The 25,575-nt window shown below is 52.5% G+C and overlaps 1 protein-coding gene across 1 annotated transcript in view; it reads left to right on the forward strand.

Annotated features, from left to right (window-relative positions):
* Window positions 1-22,679: 22,679 nt before the first annotated feature.
* LOC134413087 (BRISC and BRCA1-A complex member 1-like) overlaps window positions 22,680-25,575 on the forward strand; it is a 165,024-nt gene continuing 162,128 nt past the window's right edge. Inside the window, exon 1 of the mRNA XM_063147159.1 lies at window positions 22,680-22,729. Coding sequence (XP_063003229.1) covers window positions 22,712-22,729 — 18 coding nt within the window. The 5' untranslated portion in view covers window positions 22,680-22,711. The remainder of the gene's footprint in view (window positions 22,730-25,575) is intronic.

Genomic DNA, 25,575 nt, shown 5'->3' on the forward strand with positions numbered 1-25,575 from the left:
CGTGGTACATCAATGGTCCACCTAGTAAAAAAATGAAGTAGGTCCAGCAAGGCCAAATTCTGCCCACGCCTGCCTGAGGGGTTTGCAAAGCCGGCTGCAGGAATACCGTGGCCTGGCGGCGCACGGATGGTTTCCCTTCCAAGGCCATTTGGTGAGCCAGTCGCTGGTGCTCTGAATAAGTGCAAGGTGTGCGCACAATGCACACCAGTGCTGGCAGATTTCAGAATGTCTACATCGGGATTCGGAAATGACGAATGATACAAATTCGGCTGCAGATGTAGCGAAATTCGAAACAGAAACAAAAATGTTGGAAAGACCTTAGTGATTATTTTTAACGCGTGTATCGGTTGAATTTAGGAATGGGCTTCGCGTGTGCCGAAATAGCACGCGCTGTGTTTGCACCAGTCCGTCCTTACGGTCCCGGCGCGCAGCTCCGCAGCTCCGCTTCCACGGCATGGAGCGAGCCGCCGTGGTGCCCTTTGGGGCCGGGGAGACCCCATTACGGAGTCTCCGCACGTGCGCCCGGCTATTCATAGCGCCGCTCAGATCCACCTGCGCTTTCTCCAGACGCCCTGCGGCTCCTGCTTCCTTCGCTCCCTCCCTGCCCCCCTCCCCAGCCTGCCTGCTGCAGTCAAGCGTGCGGAGCAGTGCGGGGGCGGACGGCTGTGGGGGCGGCAGAGCGGGGGAAGCCCTCTTGAACCCTTCCTCCCCCCCTCGCCAAATCCCTCGTGTTTCTCCCCTGTCAAATCCACCATGCATGAAAAAGCTAATGTCCTATTCTTTGTTTTATGTGTGTGTGTGTGTGTGTGTGTGTGTGTTTTCACACTCCCCCGACTGAATGCAGATTATTTTTGGAGAAGGGGATTCCCTCCTCCCTCTGCGCATTCGGGGGAAAGCCGGCAGGCGTCGCGAATGAATTATGGATGGCTGCAGCTGGCTGCTTCTCTTTTTGCGTTTTATCATCCGAAGCAGAGGGGTCCATGCCGGCCCGGTTGCCACGGCAACGGGGCATCTCTCTGCAGAGCCCGTGAGGGGGTTGCGTGGGCTGCGGAAAAGACGAGGAGGAGGAGGAGGGGGGAATCCGTGTTAGGGAATCGAGTCACGAGGTCTGCCTATAAGGAATCCTCGGCTTAGCTGGGCTTTCCCCAAACGTTGCGGGGTGGGGCGGTGAGTGGCGGCCGCGTGTTCCTGAAATGCGCAAAGATGAGGTGGAAGCTGGGATGAGCAAGCGAGGAAAGGAGTGAAGGAGAGAGGAAGGGAGGCAAATATACTCTCATCCTCATGCGTCCTCAAGCCACAGCGTCCTGGGTCACCTTTCGATAACATTTTAAGATTCTGGTTTTTATCGAATTCACCAAGGTAGCAGCAAAGGGTGTGCCTGTGTGTGTGTTTTGTAGAGGATCACACTCTCGACAGCTCTGCGGCCATGGAATCCCGCAGAATTCCCACCCCGGTTCCCGCGCTTGCATCCGCTCACTGCCGGTGGGAACCGCGCATGGCGCATGACCGCGCCACTGACTTAAAATGTGTCTATTATTACCTGTCACGCTGCGCCGCCAAGGAGCTTTGCGAAGGTTTACACCTTCTCAGGGAATGTAAGTTTTGGCGATGGGTTCAAGAGATCTCAAACACACACACACACACCTAAAATTTACCATTTTAGGAGAGTAACTGAAAATCAGAGAGGTCAGTACTGATACCGACGTGTAAGGCAACTCCATAATAGGCAAGAGTAAAAGAGACCCCGACACTTCTGCTCTCTTCGACGCTTTGCCAGAGGGCCTATAGCTTTAGCAGCAGAAGCCCTGTTTTACTCCGAACCATGAGACCTGGAAACTTAGCTGGTTTTAAGATGAACGGACATGCATTGCATTCAGAAGTTCCCAGGTTTGCTTTCTTCCTGCTTGAAGGACGGCAAACCGAGGGAAGGCCTGTTTTTGCATGAGACCTTGGAGAGAGAGACGCTGCCGGTCAGAGCCGGCGATCTTGGGTTACGCGGGCCGACTAGGTGCAAGGGAGCTTGGTTTGTTTAAGGCGGGTTGGAGAGAGGCCGGGTCTGGACGTCGCATGAAGAACACCTTGTAGTTGATTCCCAGCTAAAACCCCTGGCCAGCCCACTGAGATTTCCCAGTTGGCCCCGCCTCTTTCCATGGCCACGCCTCCTTTCTCTCAGCCACTGACTGATGGATGGTTTCTCCTGGCTTTATGCTTCCTCCTTCCTCCTCCTCCCCGTTTAAAAGGTAGGGATGCCTCTCCTACAGTGTAGCTACCCGCAGGAGGGGCTTCCAGCTGAAATTTGCAGGTATTTTTGGCCACACCTCTTTCTGCCTTTGGCCCCGCCCACCTCTGGAACCTGACTGAAAAAGGTCCCCCACCCCTGAGTTAAAAAGATCAAGATATGGAGAAATAAGGCTGAGACCCTGGGACGCGCCAGTCGGTCAAAGGGACGTGGTCCTGGGCCAAATGGGCTGGGAGTTTGACCAAGCAGGAGGTGGCTTTTGAACGGGTGGGTACGAGGAAAAAGGGGCGCCCAGCGCCCGACTGCTCAGCCGCAGCGCCCTTCTGAAACCAGAGGGAGAGGCGGAGAAGAAATAAAATTATTATTGTTGTTATTAACCCCAGTGGACCAATTTTGACCCCGTTTTGACGTCCCACTTGCAGAGGACACCCTGGTCTGTGTTAGGCGGCAGGTACGGACGACGCTGCGGCCAGTGGGTCCGAGAGGGACCCTAAAGACAGACTCCCTATAGAAAACGCTGCCTTGGCATCTCTCCCTGCCTCTTCCTCTCCTTCCGCGCCTCTCTGGCAGCTGCTGCTGTTCCGCTCCAGGTATTTCAAATAGCTTGTGTCAAAGAGGGTAATTTCTTTGGAGGAGAGAAATACAGAGCCGAGGGAGGGAGGGAGCGGAGTCTGCGTTGCTGTCAGGCACTGCAGAAGGGAGAGGGTGAGGCAGGGCTTGCGCGGGTGTGGGTGGGTGTAGGACCATGCTCCAACACACACACACACACACACACACTCCCCACCTTCCAGATCCCTGCAGAAACTCCTCCCTGACCCCCTCGGCTGGCTTCCCCCAGCCACATTTTGAAAAGAGCCACCATCTAGGGCCACGATTGCATAAAACCTATGCTTCAGCTATGGGGCGGAATAATAATAATAATAATTAATAATAATAATGGGCCTACCCAAATACATCCACACCAACAGCGTGTTCAGAAGAGGGCAACCAGGATGATCAGGGGTCTAGAAACAAAGCCCTATGAGGAGAGGCTGAAAGAACTGGGCATGTTTAGCCTGGAGAAGAGAAGATGGAGGGGAGACATGATAGCACTCTTCAAATACTTTAAAGGTTGTCACACAGAGGAGGACCAGGATCTCTTCACGATCCTCCCAGAGTGCAGGACACGGAATAACGGATTTGGAAGCCAGATTCCAGCTGGACATCAGGAAAAACGTCCTGACTGTTAGAGCAGTACGACAATGGAACCAGTGACCGAGGGAGGTGGTGGGCTCTCCCACCCTAGAAGCAGCTGGACAACCATCTGTCAGGGATGCTTTAAGGTGGATTCCTGCACTGAGCAGAGGGTTGGACTCAATGGCCTTGTAGGCCCCTTCCAACTCTGCTATTCCATGATTCTATGATCCAGAAAGCAGTCCTACTTAAAACATGCTCAATTGTCAGGAAATCCCTGAATCTGTAAAAGACAGCATGACTTGGCAAAGCCTGTCATGTCCGTCTAGAAAAACCACCATCAGCGAGAGATGATGATGATGACACGTCTCTCCAGTCTTCTGACCCTGAGATGCTGCACGGTGGCCCTCCAGATGTTTTCCTGCCACTTCCAGCATCCTTCACCCTTGGTTACGGTGGCAAATGTCGTTGAGAGTTGGGAGGGTCTACCTAGTGCTTTAGGGAAGCCCCCACCTCACCCCAGGGAGGGCACAAAGGCAGCAGCCCACCCATCCAAGCCTCTGGTTTTCAGAGGTAGACTGCTCCTGTAGCTGGAGTTTCCATTTAGCTGCCATGGCTTCCACCTCTTCGTGAGCCTGTGCTCCGTACGAGATCTGCTTTTGGTTTTCGGACACGGAGAGCGTGTGGAATCGGGAACGTGGAGAGTGGGGTCGGGATGGTGGTGGACTGTGACTTTTTTTAATTTCCACTGGACGAGAAACACCTTGCTAGAGAGTTGCTGGGCAATGCAAACCTCATTCTGTCCCAAGGGGGTCACTCCCACAGGTTGCAGCCGTCGGAGCGCAGCCCTGTAGACGCTTAGCTGGGAGTAAACTCCCGTGGGTCCCAATGTTTGTTTTTTGGGGAGGCAAAGTGACCACATGTCAGATTGCACTGCAGGGGTCAATTCAGAGAGAGAGAGAAAGCCAAGCTCTCTGATCCCCCCCCCCCACAACTTTGGGGGCAAATGATGACCTGCCCATTCCCATCATCCATTCTCCCTTGCAGCCTCTTCATCCCTGGACCTCCCAAGCCCCAGAGAACCCTAGATTTCTTTCTCCCTTAAACGAGCCTGCCCTCTCCCCCTTGCAGTTCTTCAGGCCGGGAACTTTCTCCCGGTGCCCCACAGACGATCCACTCCATCGCAGCAGAGTCATTTTCCTCCCTGGCTTCCCCCGTATTCTCGGACATAGGTGTGCGCAAGGGGTGTGCCGGTTGTGCCCAGGCACACCCTAACGTCTCAAGCAGTAAGCAACGGCCGTCCCACAGTCAGGCAAGCTGAACGCATACCAGGGCATCAGGGTCTACAGCGCTTAACAAATAAATGAATAAAAAATGCCCTTTATGATTGAGCATTCAATAAACGGTCACCTTTTAAAAAAACACAAAATTCCCTGGGTGCACACTTTGATGAAATGTGCACGCCTATGGCTCTTGGACGTCCTTCCCACGGCCTGATAGGCCTCCTGCTGCCTTAAATGGCTCGATTATTTCTCCAATATGCCTGGATCTTCAATAGACCATCCGTCTCCCGTTCCCGTAAAGGACTCTGCCCTCTCTCCCTTGCAGCCTCGTGAGCTTGGAAGACTTCCCACTCATTTAGGGCAGGGTCGTTTCCCCCTCCCTCCGGGAGCCCTTCTCTTTCCCTTCCAATCTCTGCTCACACCCCCCCCCCCCACTTCTGGCCTTTCATCCCTGCCCCGTATGGGAACGACGCCTGAGTACGTGTCTCTAAGTCCGTTTGGCCTTGGCGGACCCTTTTTCTCCCTTTCGATTGTTGATCCTTGGCATGAGGGCGCCGCGGTGGTTGAAACCATTCTCTCGATGAGAAGAATGGGTGTGGGGGGATTTGGCACGCCGGTCCACGTTATCTGGATCCGAGGGAGTTCTGCGTGTTGACAGCGTTGTCCTTTTAAGTCTGGAACATTTTATCCCTGTTGATCAGAACGAATGTTCCTTATCCCAGCACAATGCCCCGGAGACCTCTGTAAAACACCCTTGAGTATATTTTCCGATTCTTTTGATTCCCGGCATTACAGGCTGTTAAAACGGCCGTTCCACGGGGCAGGCCACGTTTGCATGGGGCAAAGGCGGTGTGGGTCACGTCTCTGGTTTGGAGCCATCCACGTTTTAGGGCCTTAGGAAAAGGCCGTCACCATGTGCTCCGTCGAATGAGCCATGACGGTGAAGCCATCTGCCACAGGCAAATGGTCACGTGACAAGAGTCTCCTTAGCCAAAAGAAGAAGAGAGGCTACACATGGCCACAAAGGCTGATGCGTCCCGAAGAATGTCCTTGTCTTTTGATGCAGAGTTTGCCTGCTGAGCTGTGCCACGGGCCAGCATTTTAAAAGCAAAACCAACCGCCGGTAGCAGAAGACGCCAGTCACAACCACTCTATTAGGACACATTGAGGAGTGAGCAATTTGCGTGCAAGCTTTCGGGTCCATCAGCACTCTTCTTCAGCAACTTAACGTTAAGGACAAAAAGGAGAGTGAAAGGTGTCGGTCTGCGCTTCATCGTAGCCTCAGATCTGCATCAGGCTGCTTTTCCCAACCTGGGGCCCTCCAGACGTGTTGGACTACAAGTCCCAGTGTCCCCACCTCTTCTTTAAGTCTATTACAAGTTGTCGCTTTGCATGGAAGTTCTTACCGCCACCACTTTTCCTAAACGTGCAGCATGATGAAGAGTTGTGGTGAACTTAAAAGCTTGCTCATTACCTGTGCTGCTTCTGCTTAGTAATACATCACTGAGACAACTGGGCATTTAGCCTGGAGAAGGGAAGATGGAGGGGAGACATGAGAGCACTCTTCAAGAACTTGAAAGGTTGTCACACAGAGGAGGGCCAGGATCTCTTCTCGATCCTCCCAGAGTGCAGGACACGGAATAACGGGCTCAAGTGACAGGAAGCCAGGTTCCGGCTGGACGTCAGGAAAAACTTCCTGACTGTTAGAGCAGTACGACAATGGAACCAGTGACCTAGGGAGGTGGTGGGCTCTCCCACACTAGAGGCCTTCAAGAGGCAGCTGGACAATCATCTGTCGGGGATGCTGTAGGGTGGATTCCTGCATTGAGCAGGGGGTTGGACTCGATGGCCTTGTAGGCCCCTTCCAACTCTGCTATTCTATGATTCTCAGGACTCCTTGAAATCGGGGCACAGGAAGAGGCCTTCGAGTGAGCCGGACCACTGGCCCATCCAGGCCAGAATTCTCTCCCCGCAGCATCAGTGAGTGTCCAACATCACGGACAACGAGAGACGCGTGTCGCAGCCTGTGAATGATGCTCAGGGTTAAATCAAGGACGTCTTGCAGGCAAACGCATGTCGCTTCTGCGCTTCGTAAGTGAAGGACCTGGCTCAGGTCGGCCACCTCTGGCCTTGCTCCTGTTGCCCTGCGAAGTAATTTGGAGTGGCCGAAATGAGCAATTGGGGCTCAGCTGCTCCTGGGGGAGAGGGAAATGTCTAGGGCTGGGCCCTCAGAAGCCGGTCTCAGGTGTAGAGCATAGCGTCACTCCTCTCTCGCGCTCGTCCCCCGCTTCTGGGTTAGCCCTTGGGGCGTCTGCTTGGCCACCATGTGCACAGAGTGCCGGCCGGCCTAGAGAGGCCCCCTTGGCTCTGGTCCGGCCCGGCTCTTCTTATCCTCTTAACTGTACTTGCCGTAGGAGGACACGGGCCCAGTCCCGGTGTTCCTGCAAGGGCCCAAGACTTGCCCCGTGCGCTTCGGTGCTGCGCATGGCGTTCCACCCCGTCCCTTCGCTTGCGCCTCACCCCACCTGTCCGTTTTTGGGTGCCGAGAGGTGCATTTCCCCCGGCCCCAAGCCCCAAAGACCTTGGCCCAAATCCTGCCCTGTGCCGCTCGCTCCAAGGAGTGTCCCGGGCGACCCTGTTTTTATTTTTAGATTGGCACTGCCCTTCCTCCAAAGCCAGGCTTGGAGTTCTCTGATGGGAGGATTCGCGTGAGGGGGAGAAACGGCACGCCAGCCCGCCCCCCTCCTACTCGAGGTCTTTCCCCTTCCTGCTCCATCATCCAGGGATGGCGCTTTTGCCAGGGCGCTGCGCCGTTTTCGGTTCAGTTCAAGGGAGCGGCAGAGGGAAGGCAGCGCCAGCCGGCGGCTTTTGTCCTTCGCTTGCAGGAAACGGCGGAGGAGAGCCAAGCCGGGCGGTGGCACGCAGACCCGGCGGAGTGACATTGTCTGGGTATTTATAGACGGTCTCTTTGGGCCGGGACGGAGAGAGCTGAAGGGGGGGGGGGCGTCGGCAGAGGCGGCAGGTGCACCTTCGTGGCTTCTTCAAGAGGAGAGAGAGAGAGAGAGATGGGGCACGTTTGCCTCCCTGCCACAGGTAAGGTGTCGCTCATCTCTGCTTCCCCCGACCTGTGGGGATCGCGTACTCCTGGCGACAGGAGCGGCTTGGAGGACCAGGGGTGGGGGGCTCCTTTGACTTTCCGAAAGAACCCAGAACTTCCTGCTTTAGGGACCCAGAAGCTGCCGAATCCCAAATCCAAGCCAGTGTTGTCGACACTGACCAGCAGCGACGGCTCTCCGGGCTTTTGGCCAGCCCTGCTGGAAGAAGTCGACATTCAAACCCGGGACCTTTGGAAGGCAAAGCCCATGTTCTGCCATGGAGCTATGGCCGTTCCCCTGAAACCGAGGAGAGAATCCCAGTCCTCGTGGTTCTGAATAAAGGGATGATTGGAACTGAGCTGCCTTCGTCCGGCCCGGAGGGTCGTTCCGTCCCTGCCCTGGTTTGCCAGCACTGACCGGTAGCAGCTCTCTGGGGGCCTAGACAGGGCCCTTACCTGGGGACGCGGGGCTTTTGAACCCGGGACCTTCTGCTGACGACGCCTCTCCCCGGGAAGTTCAAGGCCCCCCACTGGGGGAATACTGACGCTCCCAAACTCAGGTTTTGTGCCACGTGGACACACGTGTGTGCTTGGTATGTAATGGGGTGCATGGCACGCAAACGCACGCTCTTATTTGCACACGCGTGGCTTTGGAGCAGAGACCTTTATTTGGTTTTATTTCGAGCTTCCTGGCTCTCCAAATTCCCTGTTTAGGCTGTTGTTACGGTTTGCCGCGATTGCTGTGGCGGAAGGCAAGTTGTGGTTTGTGGTAAAGTGACTGCAATGGCAGTGAGGATATTCCCTTGGGGACCAGGCGCGGGGGGGCACAGCGGAAGAGTTGACTCCCCATAGCTCCGGCTCTTGGAATACGGCCTTTATCTTCCCTGGCTCTAGGGCACGGGCCTAGACCAAACCACCAGTATCCCCTAAGGCAGCCTCTGGATGTGGTGGACTCATACTCCCATCATCCCCAACCATTGGCCCCATTAGCTGGCGCTGATCGAAATTTATTTCTATTTAAGTATTTGTATCCTCCTCTTCAGCCAAAAACAAAAAAGGTCCTTGGAGCGGCTTATAGAGGATCAACCAGATCCTGCCTGTAGTTTTACAATCTGAAAAAAGACACGGCACATGAGGAAAAAGCGACGGGCAGGGGAGAGGAAAATTAAGTAGTCTTTCAGTGGGGCGAGTGGGGTTGCCTGGCTTCTTGCTGAGGGGAGGCTGCATTAAGGCTCCCCTTTCCCTCGCACCTGGGCTCAGGGCAGAGGCAGGCAGGCAGGCAGGCAGGGCATTTATGTCCTCTACTGGTGTATTATTTGCAGGTTTCCAGCGATCCACTCAGCACCTGCTGGTTGCTGGGATCGTTACAAAGATCCTGGCATTGATGGGCCATTTTGGTCCTTAGCTGGGTTGATCAGCACCTGTTCTACTATGACAGAGTCAGGTGGAACCTCCCCAGACAGGTGCAGTCTATCCCCAAATTCTGCCTTTATTTATTTAGTTATTTTGTTGGATTGCTACACCCAACACCATTTAGAAAAATGTTCTCACAAGGCGGCGTTTCCGAAATGAAAACACATGCATTTAAAAGCCACGTAGCTAAAAGCCAATTCCCCAAAATAAAACCCCACCGTCCAGTGAGGGTCCCATTCGAGGGTTTCCCATTGGGGGCATTTGGCGCTCTGGTTTTTGGGACTAGGCGGCTTTTCCCCAGGTCTGATTTTAGCATGGCTCTTTTGACGTTCCGAAAAAGGGTCCCTGCATTTCATGGTCTGTCGGCCGCAATAAAGACCAAACCCCGCGAAGGCAGATCAGGGCTCCTCGAACGAATTATCTCTGTCACATCCTGTTTCTAAGCCAGTACCACACTGGGCTGGATGGATGTTCCGATCCAATTCCGCAGCCCTCGGTCTTCACCCCTGGAGTGCAGGTTGCAGGAACAGAATGGTTTTTTAATTTATTTATTGTGGATCATCTACTTTTCTGTGCCGCCTTATCCTCCGGAAAGCCGTCCGGGCGGCGTACAGCCGTTTACAACAACCAGGCCTTAAAAGGATAAAAGCCGAGGACATTGAAGACACGAATGCTGCATGTTTAAAAGCGGCTGAATGGGGAAAGACCGGCCTCCGCACCGTCTCCAAAGGCCAAGGGGCGGCGGATTCTCAAGGGCACGCATCCCATAGTTTGGGGGCAATGCCTGGCAAACGGGCCTCTGTGGCGTCCTCAAACAGGCCTCTGTAGAACTTCATAACCGGATAGGTTCATAGCGAGAGAGGCGAAGGTCCCTTAGACAGCCCCGTCTGGAGCATTTTAGGGCTTTCAAGGTGAGAGCGGAGAATTGCACGACTTTCAGGACAGGTGGATTTAATCTGGATGGCTTCAAAAGAGGGGATGAATTCCTGGAGGAGGAGGAGGAGGAGGAGGAGGAGGAGGAGGAGAAGGCTCTCGATGGCTGCTGGCCCTGATGGCTAGGTGCTACCTCCGGTACCAGAGGCAGTAAGCCTGTATGCTGGGGAACATGGGCGGCAGGGTGCTGCTGTTCCTTCTCTAGCTTGTGGGTCCCTGGTCGGCAGCTGGTCGGCCACCGTGTGAACTCGATGGACCCTCGGTCTGATCCAGCATCAGGGCTCTTCTTCCACTTTTCAGGTCTGATCGTGCCCTCCAGTCAGCAGCTGAGCTGTTGCGTTTTGCGCTAATAATCTCACCCATGATTGGGGCAGGCTCCTTCCGGCGTGTCGCTTTGCCAGATGTCGGGCTGCAGGCAGCCGTACGTGGACGCAGAGGACGTCACCCTCTTGGCCCGTGGTGCTCAGCCTCCCTCTGCCTTCGCCCTTAAAATGACACCCATTCCGCAGCAAACACTGAGAGTTGTCTGTCTTTGTTTTGCTTTTTCCAAAAAATATATATCTGCCTCTCTCTCTCTCTCTCTCTCTCTTTCTTGTGACTTCCGGGGTGTCTTCTGCTTCTGACCGGCAGAAGCTGGGTCCTCAAGAGAAAGCCATACGCATGCCAGTGTGGCAGGTGCTGTTTTTTAATGTGGAGTTGGTCCCATTTTTGGGGAGTGCAAGATGGATGCCAGACTCCACCCCTGGACCCAGCAGGGCTGCAACCGGCCATCCTTGCAGGGGTGGGGCGGGATGCCACATTCCCAGGCAGGGCGTTGAAGAAGCGAGCGGAAAGATCATCCATTCCTTCAGAGCAGACAAATAATCTCTTGCCCTCTTACCATGCTCATTTTGAGGCCTAAGAATGGTTAGCATTCTTGTAATGTGCAAGTTGATTAAGTGGATTGCTTTTCAGGGCAGAGCCATGTAAGTTGATTAAGTGGACTGTTTTCAAGGGCAGAGCCATGAGAGTTGATTAAGTGGATTGTTTTCAAGAGCAGAGCCATGAAAGTTGATTGAGTGGGTTGTTTTCAAGGGCAGAGCCACGAGAGTTGATTAAGTGGACTGTTTTCAAGGGCAGAGCCATGCAAATTTGCAGATGATACAAAATTGGGTGGGATAGCTAATACCCTGGAAGACAGAAACAAACTTCAAAGTGAATTTGATAGGCTGGAGCGCTGGGCTGAAGACAACAGAATGAAATTTAATAGGGATAAATGCCAAGTTCTACATCTAGGAAATAGAAACCAAATGCACAGTTACAAGATGGGGGATACTTGGCTCAGCAATACTACAAACGAGAAGGATCTTGGAATTGTTGTAGATCACAAGCTGAATAGGAGCCAACAGTGCGATATGGCTGCAAGAAAGGCAAATGCTATTTTGGGCTGCATTAATAGAAGTAGAGCTTCCAAATCACGTGAGGTGCTGATTCCTCTCTATTCGGCCCTGGTTAGGCCTCATCTAGAGTATTGCGTCCAGTTCTGGGCTCCACAATTCAAGAAGGACGCAGACAAGCTGGAGCGTGTTCAGAGGAGGGCAACCAGGATGATCAGAGGTCTAGAAACAAAGCCCTATGAAGAGAGACTGAAAGAACTGGGCATGTTTAGCCTGGAGAAGAGAAGATGGAGGAGAGACATGATAGCACTCTTCAAGGACTTGAAAGGTCGTCACACAGAGGAGGGCCAGGATCTCTTCTCGATCCTCCCAGAGTGCAGGACACGGAATAAAGGGCTCAAGTTAAAGGAAGCCAGATTCCAGCTGGACATCAGGAAAAACTTCCTGACTGTTAGAGCAGCACGACAATGGAACCAGTGACCTAGGGAGGTTGTGGGCTCTCCCACACTAGAGGCCTTCAAGAGGCAGCTGGACAAGCATCTGTCGGGGATGCTTTAAAGTAGATTCCTGCATTGGGTAGGGGGTTGGACTCCATGGCCTTAGAAGCCCCTTCCAACTCTGCTAGTCTATGATAAGTTGATTAAGTGGACTGTTTTCAAGGGCAAAGCCACAGAAGTTGATGAAGTGGATTGTTTTAAAGTGCCAGAACCCTTTTACCTCCCTTACAATGAACACCTTCATTCAATGAATAATAAAACCGGAAAGTTACTGCTTACCCACAACACATGCAATTGCTAAAGGGGGGAATCGCCCACCCCACCGCTGTCTCTGGCAGGCAACATACGTGTGATAAGAATGTGAGCATTTTTGCAAAAGCGACCGTAAGACGGGGAGGAGATGGTGGTGGTGGGGTCAGCAGTGGTATTTTGGTTGGGGATCAGCTCAAGTCGGTGGAATTTGAAACACCACCTCTCCGCTGGTCCCTCATAGAATCCATCAGCCAGTCTTGTGCTTAAAAGTGCCCCCCAAATCCCTAAATGGAAGCTGTAATGTCACACATTTTAAAGCTTGCTTGTCTGTTTAATCATCTCAGGAAGGGAGGGGGGAATGAATGCACCAGGCATTCATTCATCCTAGCTACACCTTTGCCCCCCGCCCCACCTTAAGGGGTTTGCCAGCCTCAGGGAAGACGGGATGTCTTGTGTCTATAACCGTTTTGCACAAGATGGATTTCTGGACATATTTGACTCCCTCTCCTGTAAATCCAATGAGAAAGGAGGGAGGACCTGCCAGCCGCCTGCATTCCACACTGCGGCCCAACCCCCCACTCCCTAGCTGAATTGGACGGATTTGCCAGGACTGCAAATAACAGGGGAACGAACTAACTTAAAAAGAAACAACCCAAGAAATTTGCATCACTCTCTCACCATTTGTCATCCGTGCCGCCCCTCCTGGGTGCTTCATTGCACCAAAAAATCACACACACACACACACACACACACCGTTCATCTCTCTGCTCCTGAACTGCTACATGGGGTGGGGGGGTTGGAAATTGAACACCCCAGCGGGTATCTGGTATTTAAGAGCATGGGGAGACGTTAGCGGAGTACGAGAAATGACTGCCTTTGGGGGAAGGAATTAGAATTCAAGTCTTGTCAATTATGCTTCCCGGAAATGGAAGATTCAGGACAGATTTTCTGATCTCTGCCTGAAATTTCGAAATCCAGATGCCGGAGGTTCCACTTTGGTTTGATTTGGTTCGTAAAACCTCTCTGATGCCACAGCCAAGGGAGGCTGAGTGCTGTGACTCTCGGTGCCAGAGTTCCTGTGTTGCAGGAAGTCCTAGGTTGGATTCCTGGGATCTCCAGTTCAAGTTGAGAAAGATCCCCCCCATCTGAGACCCCGAAGAGCTGTTGCTGCCAGCCAGTGTTGGCAATACTGCACTAGATGGATCGATGATCTGTCTCTTCTTACGTTCCTATTTTAAACTAGCCCTTTATTCAGAGTCATGAGGACTAGAATTTTGCCTTCACTGGTGGCAGAACTCAGGCTTTGGATCATAGGGACATAGGAAGCCGCCTTCTCCTGAGTCAGACGCTTGTTCCATCCAGCCCAGCATCGCTGACACTGACTGGCAGAGACTCCCAATGCAGAAGGTCACCAAGCCGAACCTGGTATGACCCAGCAGTGGGGCTTGCAACGACTCCAGCCTGAAAGCCTAGAGAGCGAATCAGTGTAGAAATCACTTCTGAGTCCTGGCATAAGGTCGTTTCTGTTGGTGTTAATAAGGAAATTGCGCTCTGCGCATGCCCAGGGGCTCCTGTTCTCCTGCCAGTTGACGGGGCAGTGGGAATCCCAGCTAATGCTTAGGGGTGAGATGAACCTTGGCACAAAAGAGCCCAGTTTCTTGCCTGACCTTCTGCGGAGAAGAGGTCTGCATTGATACTGCATTTTCCTTCCGAAAGAAAAAAGCATGAAGAGATGCTTCCAATGCCATCGGGGAGACTGGGTGTATTTTGGGCACCGCATTTGTTTCCTGAGGGACGGCGTCCAAACTGGGCGGCCAGCAACGCGCCTCCCACCCCCCAGTTTCCTCTCCGGAGCGGTTTATTAATAGCGCACCCCCTTTGTTTTGGAAATGAATGCCTGGCAGACGGCTTGGACCGGAGCCACGCAGGCCTGGAGCTGGCTAGCAGGGAAACTCCCAGCTGGGCCGACTCCAGGTTCGAGGGGGGCACCGGCCCACGCGCCCGCTGGAGGGGCCACCTCCATTGGTGGGGGCCAGCAGACTTACACGAGCCGCGCCCAACAGTTGGTTCCAGCTACCATTTTAATTTCCCACCGTGCCTGTTCACCTCTCTCTCCGATTCATGGTTTGGGAGCTTGTGTGACGCTCAGCAGAAGGAGAGATTCACAGGGTCCTCCGTGAGGTCGGAGTTTGAGGTGCAGCAGATCAGCGGTGGCCCCCCAGCGGCCGCGTCCTCAGCACTGACCATCATCTGGGCCAAAGCGAGAGGCAGGTGAAGGAGCCGGCTGCAAGGAAGCAGAGGCGGCCTTTTTGCTACGGGGCCAGGTTTAAGGTTCTAGAGTTTCTAAACAATTGGGACCAGGATACCCGAGAGAGCGCCTTCTCCCTGACCAACCTGCCCGATGACTGAGGTCGTTGGAGGGCCTGCTCTTGGTGGTTCCACGTGGACCTGTGTCACGATTGGGATCCACCTGGAGAAGAGCCTTCACTGTGGTGGCCCCTTTCCTATGGAACTCCCTGCCCCTGGAGGTCAGGCAGGCACCAACACGAGGCTGCTTCTGACGCCTCCTGAAAACGTGGCTGTTTCAGGAAGTGGTTTTATCAGAACCCTGTTTCTTTTTTAAAAAAAATCCTCATTGTTTTAACAAGGTGCTTTTCTTCTGTTGTTCCCTGTTCCGAAATCTTTGGTTGTGGAGCGGCACACAAGCATTGCAAAGAAAAATAAATAACCTTTTCGGTTGCTCTTTTCGGCGCGTCCTCAGAAGGTACCCGGCCGTTCTGACCCTCGGCCCCCGCGCTCTTGGGAGTTGAAGTCTGAAACGTCCAGATGGTGCCAGGTTGGGGAAGATTGGACTGGAGCCGTGACGCGGCTCACCCTTGTCTCTTCCAAACTGCGGAGAAGATGGTGGGAGACAGGAGACACCCGTGTGTGTGTGTGTGAGAGAGAGAGAGAGAGAGAGAGAGAGAGACTCTCCTGTTGCCGACTGTGCGTTGAACACAATGATTTTAGTGCGGCATGATTGCCCCGGCCTCCGTCGGTACCGCTCAGTCTCTGCTTTGGCTTCCTCATTTCACTCACAGCCAGGCGTTGACCTCTAACCCTGACGGGATCCTGACGTCCACCAGCTGGGCACCTTTGAGGTTGCCCCGGGCAGCGTGGTTTCCTTTAGCTGCCCATAACCTGCTTCTTCTTCCTCCTCCTCCTCACGCCTGCATTTCTGTGAGTGCATTTTGATCTCCCTTCTGCCTGTTTACCTCCGGAAAAAGGGGTGTTTCACTGCAAGACACGAAGAGTGAAGCGTAAGGCTCCCAGTATTACTCAACCATGAAGCATTTCTGCTCTGCTCTGCTTCATCCTTTCCTTCCCACCTTGGTGCTGAGTAACATCGAAACGGTGGGAGGTAGGAAGCTGAGTTTGGCTTCCCATCTTTCCAACTTCGCCTTCCTTTCGTCTTGTTTCGGTGTCTGTTTGCAATTCCTCCTCCTCCTCCATGCAGGGAGATAGCACCCAAAATCCAGCCCATGGCAGTTCCCCTTGTGGCCACGCCCCTTCTCCTGGCCACGCCTCCTTTCCTGCAACCACGGATCACATGGCGTTCCCCAGCATTTGTGCGGTTGTAAAAATTTGGAAAGGCCACAATAACGCTGGGTTAGTGGCCGTAAGAGCTTGAAGCTAAGATATGCAGGTGTTTGGGACACTGTTTGCCTTTGGTCCCCGAAGCCTTCTCTGAAATGAAATTTGGCTGAAAGGGTTTTGCTGCCTGGCCCTAAAACGCGTGCATTTTTGCCTGCCGTTTCCCCGACACGTGCGTTTTGGGGGCATGCAGTTTTCCTTCTGCCGTGCATTCTTGCACACGCCTTTTCACACCTGGGGGCTCACCTTTTCCCACCAGACGCCCCTTTGGCCTGGAAAACCGCGTCGCAGAATCAGCCAAACGGCGACCGCCAAAGGATGGCTACGTTTCGGCTGGCGTCTAAGTTTGGAAAGTGCGAATTAGGTGGGTTGCTGTTAAACGGTGAGCGGAACGGATGTCACCCCATCCTCTGTACACGCTCTTGACTGGGCGGTGGGGCTGCCTAGGGCAGGGTGGGCAGACCTCCGCCTTGTGGGATGCACTTTGTTGCGGGGTATGCCAGGGCCCCGAAATCCCCTGCTCAGAGCTGGTCAGAGGGGTGGGGTGCAGTGGAGTCTGTGATCAACGGCCCCCCCATGAGCTGTCCATTTAATTGCAAACAGTGGGGGCTCCAATGTGAGTGGGGTGGTGAGCTGTCTCTGGGTTTCAGTCAGAACTCTAAAGGAGCTATCCAAGTTCTTTAAGGAGTGTTTTTCCATGGGCAAGCGTTCAAATGACTGTTAGAGCAGTACGACAATGGAACCAGTGACCTAGGGAGGTTGTGGGCTCTCCCACACTGGAGGCCTTCAAGAGGCAGCTGGACAACCCTCTGTCAGGGATGCTTTAGGGTGGATTCCTGCATTGAGCAGGGGATTGGACTTGATGGCCTTGTAGGTCCCTTCCAACTCTGCTATTCTATGATTCTATGATTCTATGATATCTATCTATCTATCTATCTATCTATCTATCTATCTATCTATCTATCTACCCACACCCACACCCCTGAAGCTTGAAGTGGCATGGTCCTCTTTATCATTTCAGGACTGTACCACCTCATTCAGGAGGGCTGTACAGATGCTGGACGTCGTTGGCTGTCATTGTAGCCCCATTAACTGTTCGGTGTGTAGGTGTTTCACACACGGACACCTTCCTCTTTGCTATTTTCTGTCTGATCTCGGAGTTCCTAGATGGGAGGGACGGTTCTCACTGTGTGCAAGTAATTCCCACTTACTCAGCCAAACTGGAGTGAGTTTCCTTCTCTGCCACGTCCCTGTTTAAGGCCTGACCTTTCAGCGCCTAGCCCGGAGGTGGTGGCCTCTCCCACACTAGAGGCCATCAAGAGGCAGCTGGACAACCATCTGTCTGGGATGCTTTAAGGTGGATTCCTGCATTGAGCAGGGGATTGGACCTTCCAACTCTACTATTCTAGGATTCTATGATCCATATTTTGCAAAACTGATGAGTCAAAAAGAGAAGCTATCTTGCTTTGACTGTTGTGCTAATATTTGGGGGGGGGGTTGTCAGACCTTATCCATGTTGGTTACGCTGTCCTGAGATTCCTGTGCTATAGGGCACGATTTAAATGTTTTAATTAATAAATAAAATAGTGGGCAGCAATGAACAATCCTACAAATGGTCATATCATAATAGCTGCTGTTATTATTGTGGTTGTTGTAAGTAGTAGTAGTTGTAGTAATACTGTAGATTTTAAACTGTGGGTTGATAACCCATCATGGGACAATTTCTCATCGATCTTTATAACCAAACATCTCCTGTTGTTTGAACGGTCAGGAGACCACATGGTTCGTAAATGCAAGCCGGCAAGCCGTTGGCCACAACTGACAGCCAGGAACGGCTGCATAATGATGCTGGGTGATCCTACACCCCCGCACCTGTTTTTCCTCTGCCAAAGGCACAAAGTCCCCCCACCTACTTGCATTTCAAGGCCCCGAGGGTGGGTGGGTCGGCATAAATTCTCCCCACAGAGGTATACGTTTATCGGCCTTCCCGACTGAGCGAAAGATTTAAAGCGCCTCCTTTTGTCTTGACATCAATATAAGCTATTAGGAAACAACCGCTAAGTGCCAGTTAATGAAATATTTACTCCCAAACTCCGCCGCCACGAGAGCGCGGTTGAGGTTTGAGGTGAACGGCAGCCTTGCCACAGGTCTTGTGCGGGGGCCACGGTGCCCACGAGGCCACGCCCAAGGGAAGGCTCACACTGGGACGTGGCCACATCAAAAGCCTCTTTCCGGGGCCAAATGGTGGCCCGTTTGGGAGGAACGTAGAAGAACGCTCAATAACTCGAGAGTGACGGGAGTAGTAAATGAGATCCCCTTCCAATGTTGTGAAGATAAAGTGAGCACTGCTAGGCTAAGCACACAGCCAAAGCAGAGAGTTAAACTATGGAACTCACTACCACAAGATGTAGCGATGGCCACCAATTTGGATGGCTTTAAAAGGGGGTTGGATAAATTCCTAGAGGAGGAGGAGAAGGCAATCTATGGCTACTAGCCCTGATGGCTAAGTGCAGCCTTGGTATTGGAGGCAGTAAGCCTGTGTGCACTAGTTGCTGGGGAACATGGGTGGGAGGGTGCTGTTGCACTCATGTGCTGCCTTGTGGGTCCCTAGTTGACAGCTGGTTGGCCTCTGTGTGAACAGAGCTCTGGACTAGATGGACCCTTGGTCTGATCCAGCAGGGCTCTTCTTAGGTTCTTAGGGTCTTATGATATATTTTGTCTCCCCAGTAGTCTGTTTCCAGTGGTGGACAGTCAGATACCTATGAGAAACCCCTAAAATTAGGGTGTGAAGCAGGGCCAGATTAAGCCCTGCTGATATCCTAAGCCGTGTCAAGATTCAGAGGCCATAAATCAAGAGAAAACGGTGTATGGCAATATAATAGAAAGCTTCATGAAAGTCAAACACTCAGCTTATAGTTGAGCGGTGCTCATTGTCAAACAGTGTTAGATAGCCATCTCTGGAGATGTGTACAAAAGCACTGATAAAGTAACTTGGACTGAACTTCTTTTAAACTGGCTCTAGACTGCGCCTACTGCCTCCAGTACTAAATATTGCCCTGCCACGCTTTCTCTCTGTATAAGGCAACTCTGCTGTAACTCACAACAGACTTTTCAACCTATTTAAGCCCCCTTCTTTGGTGAAGAAGAGGAGCAACTGCAGGGGGCTCTTGTTAGTGCCCTTCCCCGGGGGGATTCTTCCTGGGAAGCAAGCAAGGAGGAGTCATGATGAGGAAGAGAAGGAGGAGGAAGCGCAGCCGGGGCCAATAGTGGTGAAGACGTAGACTCAATGAGGGAGGCGGCCCGTGGAGGGCCCTCCAAAACCTTGAGGCAGCAGTAGGACAAACAGCAGGGGTCAACTGTTCCCGTCACATCCTGCTTTTGAAGACTTCCCATATGTCTCTGGCTGTCCACTCTCGGAAACAGGACACAGGGGAGTCTTGCCTCAAAAACCTAGAGCTGGCCCTGGAACATTCTTGACTGAGGGGAGACATGTTAGCAGTGTTCAGGTACATAAAAAGATGCCACAGGGAAGATGGTCAAGAACTGTTTTCCATGGCCACAGAAATGATTACCTGAAATAATGGGTATGAGTTAGAGCCGCCTAGATTTCAATTAAATTAAGGAAAAACTTCCTGACAGTGAGATCTGTACAACAGTAGCACGGTCTACCTACGGAGGTTTTGGGCTCTCCATCTCTGGAGGTTTTGAAGAAGAAGCTGGACAGCCTCCTCTCAGGGATGGTTCAACTGCTTTTCCTGCACATTGCAGAGGGTCAGACTAGATGATTCTTGTGATCCCTTCCAACTCCACCATTCTATGATTCCGTGACTTCCTTATATATTGGACTGCGGTGAATCTACCAATGATCAATTGATGCTGATTGAATCAGTCCCGTGGCCATGCTTTTATCCTCGCTGAGACTGCACCGCCCGTCTCTTTTTTGAAGAAAATCCAGCCCGCTGGCCAGCCAACGGAGAGGGGCCCCTCCCGCACACTTAACCCTTCCTATTCCCCAGGGACGAGCAGATTAATCAGCCTAATCAGGGAGTAATTTATCCAGGGCAGCAGCAGAATGGAGAGCGAGAAGCAGCCCATGAAATATTCAAGCGCCTGCCCTCATAAAAATAAATTAAGGAAAAGTAATTAAGCATCACAATCACAGAGAGAGGAAATGGAGAAGCCAGGCCATGGGGCAGGGGGTGTACAGAAGCAAGGTTGGGGCAGGGGTGGTGGGCGCTGACTGGCCACCGTCCGGATGGGCACGGCTTTGGATCGTGCGATGTTGCCTGGGATTAATTAAGCCAGAGTGACTAACGCTCTATATAAAGCCAGGTCACAATTTCCGTTTAAGGCTGCATCTAAAGGCAGCTGTGCATCTAAAGAGCAGGACCCACAACTGGGCTTCTTAGGGAAAGGCTGGGAAATAGACTGCCGGCGTTGTAGTGCCGTTGTATAAGTCGACGTTTCGGTCACCACGTCTGCAATGTCCAAAGCGGCACGGAGCTGCGCAAATTTGGAACGGCGCACCCCAAAGGCACGCATTAGGGGAAGACACACACACACACCAAGCCCAGGTTTCTGCTCAGGTTTTAAAATAAGCATCGCAAACTTGCACGGAAACAGAGCTGAAGGATTTTGGCCTTTATAATCTGACCATCTCAGCCAGAGTGAGATTGGCGGGGTCCGTCCTTCCATACAGGTTAAGCCAGTCAGAGGTTGCTTTGTCCCGCGTTACGCCAAAGCCGGGGAATTCTCATAGAATCCTAGAATCGTAGAGTTGGAAGGGGGCCTCTAAGGCCATCAAGTCCAACCCCTGGCTTGATGCAGGAATCCGCCCTAAAGCATCCCTGACAGATGTGTCCTCCTTGCGCGTATCTCACATCAGGGTGGCTGTTGTGGGAAATGGGGCACAGGACTCGATCCGGACCTAACTTTGGTCTGCAACAAATGGGACCCGTGCGTGTTCTGAGTACGAAGATGCCTGTGGGAACGGAATCCCCCTGTCTAGTTTAGGGAAGAACACTGCACAGACCAATTTGCGATTTTCATATACCTTCTATTCTGGTACAAACAAGCAGGGGATGCTTGAGTCAGTGGCCAGGTGGCGTAGAGGCCCTTTGCCCATCCGAATCAACTGTTTTGAAATGTGCCCAGGGTTCAAACAACGCGTCGATGGTGAATCTTTGAACTCTTCCTTTAAATCCTTCCTCAAATTGGAAATCTGGTTTGACTGGCATCTTGGTCGCTTTGATTGTTGGGGTACGTGCGTGTGAGCATTTGAGACTGAATCCGACACCAAGACATCTGTCACGCTGGTTTGATACCGGTTGCCATTGCATGTCAGCAGTTGCATGTTGAAGGCAAATAGGGCTGAATGGTAAAGGCAGCTGTTCCGCTGTTGGGTGCCGTATTCCACAAGTGGACAGAGGTTATCTGGGCTGTGTTTGCCATCAGAAAGAGATAAATTTTGTCATGGGGATAATTGAGAGTTAATTGAGAGCTGATGATTTCTGCTGAGCTGAAGTCTTTCCCTGGTACCAGCGTGGTTACTCCATTCTGATGATGATGAAGATGATGAAGAAGAAGTGCTTGAATTATTGGGGGACACGGGACTTGAATGAGATTCAAAATGCTCCCTCCTCCAACCCCTTCCAAATTTAGCCAAATCACGCCTCCTTTACTCCTCTTCATTTGCTACCCTTCAGGCCAAAGGCTTTTTTTAAAAAATTATTTGACTGAAAAATTATTAATTGCCTTAGTGAGCGTTTAAAGGAAGAGCCTATCCAGATGTGTGGGTCCAAGAGTCAAAAATGGCACCACTGTGTTGCTTGCAAAGTGCAACGCGTTGAGAAAGTGTGCGTGGGTTTTTGTTTCATTTTTAAGATATTTCAAAGGTACAATATTATTTATTTATTTCATTTCTATACCACCCAACAACCAAAGCTCTCTCGGCGGTTCAAAAAAAATAATTAAAACCACAAGGAAGCTTAAAACCACAATATAAAGTATGACCAGAATAAAACCCCAGCAGCAATGCAGAGTTTTAAAAGACAGGTTTTAAAACAGCGGAGCAGATTAATAGTAATGTCCAAAAAAAAATATGTTATGATGCAGAATTTGGTCTGTGTGCAAATTGGACTGTTTCATTCGCTGCACACCCACACAGTCCAGCAGAAAATCATTCCATTCATTCTCTCTCTCTCTCTCTCTCTCATACACACACACCCCTAATCTGCCCTGTTATTTGGCCCAAAGGGGTGTGCACGCATCCGTGTGTGTGTATGTGAGCATTTTGACTTTTTCTGGATCCCATCTTCCATTGCGGAAGTCTGCATTTACACTTGTTTCCATCCTGATAACTTGTTCCAATTTAACCTCTGGATTGACCCCTAAGCGGGCCTTCCCTAGAGCGAACTCCCCTAGGAGGGAAGGTTGGGATTGAGAAAAGGTGAGTAAAGGGAGACATGATAGAGGTGTACAAAACGAGGCCTAGTGTGAAGAATGTGGAGAGGGAGACCAGCACATGTATTTTGGCCTACATTCTGTGCGCTGGTCCTAGGAGCACACCTGGCGGAATATTCCGGTTGCTCTGCCTGGTGCCACGCCCCCTTTCGTGGTTTTGCTGCAACGTTTCTAACGTGGCTGCCCCCCTGGAAACAGCATTGTGTAGAATGTCTTTCTTTTCCTCCTTCCACAGGTCTGTAGCGCGACCCATGGCTGCTGGCACCCAAGGAAAGCCACTGTTTTGCTGGCCGTCTTTCTCGCTCCAAGCCCAGATCTGGACTTGCTGAGTTACAAATGGGCTCTTCTAGTCACGTATGAATGGAATCGGGCCGGTAAGTCTGATTGCACATCGCTCATCCCCTTACCTGGCGCATGCTTGTCCCCAAAATGGATGAACTGACAAGTTTTCAGATCCAGAGGCCACATCTGGCCTTCCAAGGTTCCCTATGTGGCCCCTCCCCCTTTTCTGGCTCCACCCCCTTCTGCCCACAAAATGCACAATGGCTTCTGTGCATTGAAAGAGTTTCAATGACCCCTGGTTTATGGGATGAATTTTGGCACGGACTTCACTCCATTGCTATCAATTTCCTCCATCTCTGTTATCGGTGCACATGTGCGCCTAGATTAAAAATGAACAGGAACCCCACCACTGCCAAAGAGGAACGTGGGGGTGTGCAATTGAACGGAGTGTACAATTGGAGTGTACAAAACACTCACATACAATTGAATTGGGTGTACAATTGAATGGTGGTTCTCTGGTGTTTCACTGCTGTACACGTGCGTTCCTTGGCTTTGGCCAAAGGTCACATCTGAAGAATCATGGCAAGACCCATCACGCAATGTGGTCTCTGGCAAAAGGGGCCTGCTCCGTTCTGCTGGTGCGCCAGTGTGATGCTCCGCTCCATGCAGTGTTTGCAAACAAGAAACAGATTCTTAATGTGTCGATTCCACTTCAGAAGCAAAATCTGTTCTATCTCTGTAAGCAAGGTTTTTAAATGTTTATTTATTTATTTTCATTTCTATGCCACCCAACAGCCGAAGCTCTCTGGGTGGTTCACAAAAAATGTAAAACCACGAGGAAGCTTAAAACCACAATATAAAAGTGCGACCAGAATAAAACCCCAGCAGCAATGTAGAGTTTTAAAATACAGGTTTTAAAACAGCGGAGCAGATTAATAGTAATGTCATAAAAAAATGTTATGGTGCAGAATTTGGTCTGTGTGCAAATTGGACTGTTTCATTCGCTGCACACCCACACCTTCCAGCAGAAAACCATTCCTCTCTCTCCCTCTCTCTGCATACGTGTCCCCCGTATCAGGATAAAAAAAAACCTTGTCTGCTTTATAGGGCTGTTGTTAAGTGAGGTTACAATATATGCAAAATACTTCTAATGCTTGCTTATTCACTATATATGATTAGTCCGCTCTAGTGGCATAGAGCTCCATCACGCCTACTTTTTTTCTCCTGGCATGCATCCGCAATTTCCACCTCGGTTTCATTAGCGTGTCACTTCCGCATGTGTGCGTTGCTGCGCTATTTCGCCGTGTTTACCTTTTCACCTGAACCGGCTCACGCTTCCTGGTATCACCGCCCCGCCCCTTCCTCCTTCCAGTCCATTGGTTCTTGAGGTTGATGGACATTGTGATGGATGTGGGCACCTCCCCCCCTACTCTGGTTTTGTCTAAAGTTTAGCGATTTAGGGTTTCATCAGCTGGGCACCTCGTACAGCAGGCCAAAAAAGAGGGAAGTTGAAATGGGTGGGTGGGTGATAGAACCGTGAGAGAGGGGTTGGAGCAGCGAAAGTCTGTTCAACCAACTCAGCATGCTGGAGAGCCGCCCCCGCCTCCTCTTTCGTCAGCAAGACGGCCCTTCAACACACACTCCCCCAAGAAGGGACGTTCTGCGACGTAGCACGAGGACGGCGATGCATGGGCACAGAAGGGCATTTTTATCCCACGTGGAGAAAAAATGCCACACTTTCCCTGCACCAGAAAAAGACAGAAAACGGAAGGGAAGAGGCAAGATGACCGCAGGAGACGGTCGAGTGAGGATCACGGGGCAAAGCGGTAAACAAGGCAGGACGAAAATGCGATAAAACGCTGGTGTGATGGAGGCAGTGGAGTGGCTAAAGTGTTGGACTGGGAGCCGGGAGATTTGGGTTCTAGTCCCCACTCGGCCATGGAAACCCACTGGGTGACTCTGGGCCAGTCACAGACTCTCAGCCCAGCCTACCTCACAGGGCTGTTTTTGCGAGGATAAAAATGGAGAGGAGGATTATGGACGCCGTCTTTGGTTCCTTGGAGGAAAAAAAGGTGGGATATAGATGCAACAAATAAATAAATAAATACCCTGCAACTCCAATCTTCAGGGCACATACTTGGTGCCATTAAGCACATTTCAGAGGAGGTGTGCCTAGCTGCCATCGATGCCTCGTCATGCCTGTGCCACTCCAGGAGCCAACTGCCAGTTCCCCAAGCTAGAGCCCTCCAGCTGTCTCTGCACATCCACCAACCTAGCGCTCTCCAGATGTGCCGGACTAAACCCCATCCCCTCTGGAGATGTGGGACGGCCACCTTTCACCGTCCTCCCTCCAGAGGTGTGGGACTTTGACCTGCCCCCTCCAGATGCCTGGGCCCCTTCCCCAACCTGGCGCCCTATGGGGGCGTGGGGGTTTCAGCCCAGCGAAGCCCCCCTGGAGCCAGCCAGCCAGGCAGGCAGGCAGGCAGGCAGGCGGCCGCCGAAGGGGCGGGGACCCGGGTGGGCGCGTCACGGCGGCGCAGCCGGTGGTGCAGCGGCGGCGGGTCTGGGCGCCGGTCGGGCGGTGGGTCGGGGCGGGGGGCGCGCGCTGGAGCCGGCCTGGCGGAGGCGGGGATGCCGCGGCGGCCGCCCGGAGCTGTCCTTCAGCACCATCCGCGCCGCGCCACGCTGCCCGCAGCGGTCCGGCCGGGCGACGCGGAGGCCAGCTGCTGCCGCCGCCTGCGCTTCCTGCAGCCGGGCCGGGCCGGCCCGCCGCCGCCGCCGCCGGACCTGCGCCAGCTCCTGGGGCGGCGCTCTCCCAGCCAGCTGGTCTACCTCTCGCTGCGCGCCCTGTGCGCCGGCAGTCTCCGGCAACAGCAGCAGCAGCAGCAGTACAGCCCCGGCTGGCGCGCGCCTCCGCCGCGCCGCCGCCGCGAGCCCG

This window comes from Elgaria multicarinata, chromosome 23 (assembly GCF_023053635.1).
Source record: "Elgaria multicarinata webbii isolate HBS135686 ecotype San Diego chromosome 23, rElgMul1.1.pri, whole genome shotgun sequence".
Classification (NCBI taxonomy): domain Eukaryota; kingdom Metazoa; phylum Chordata; class Lepidosauria; order Squamata; family Anguidae; genus Elgaria; species Elgaria multicarinata.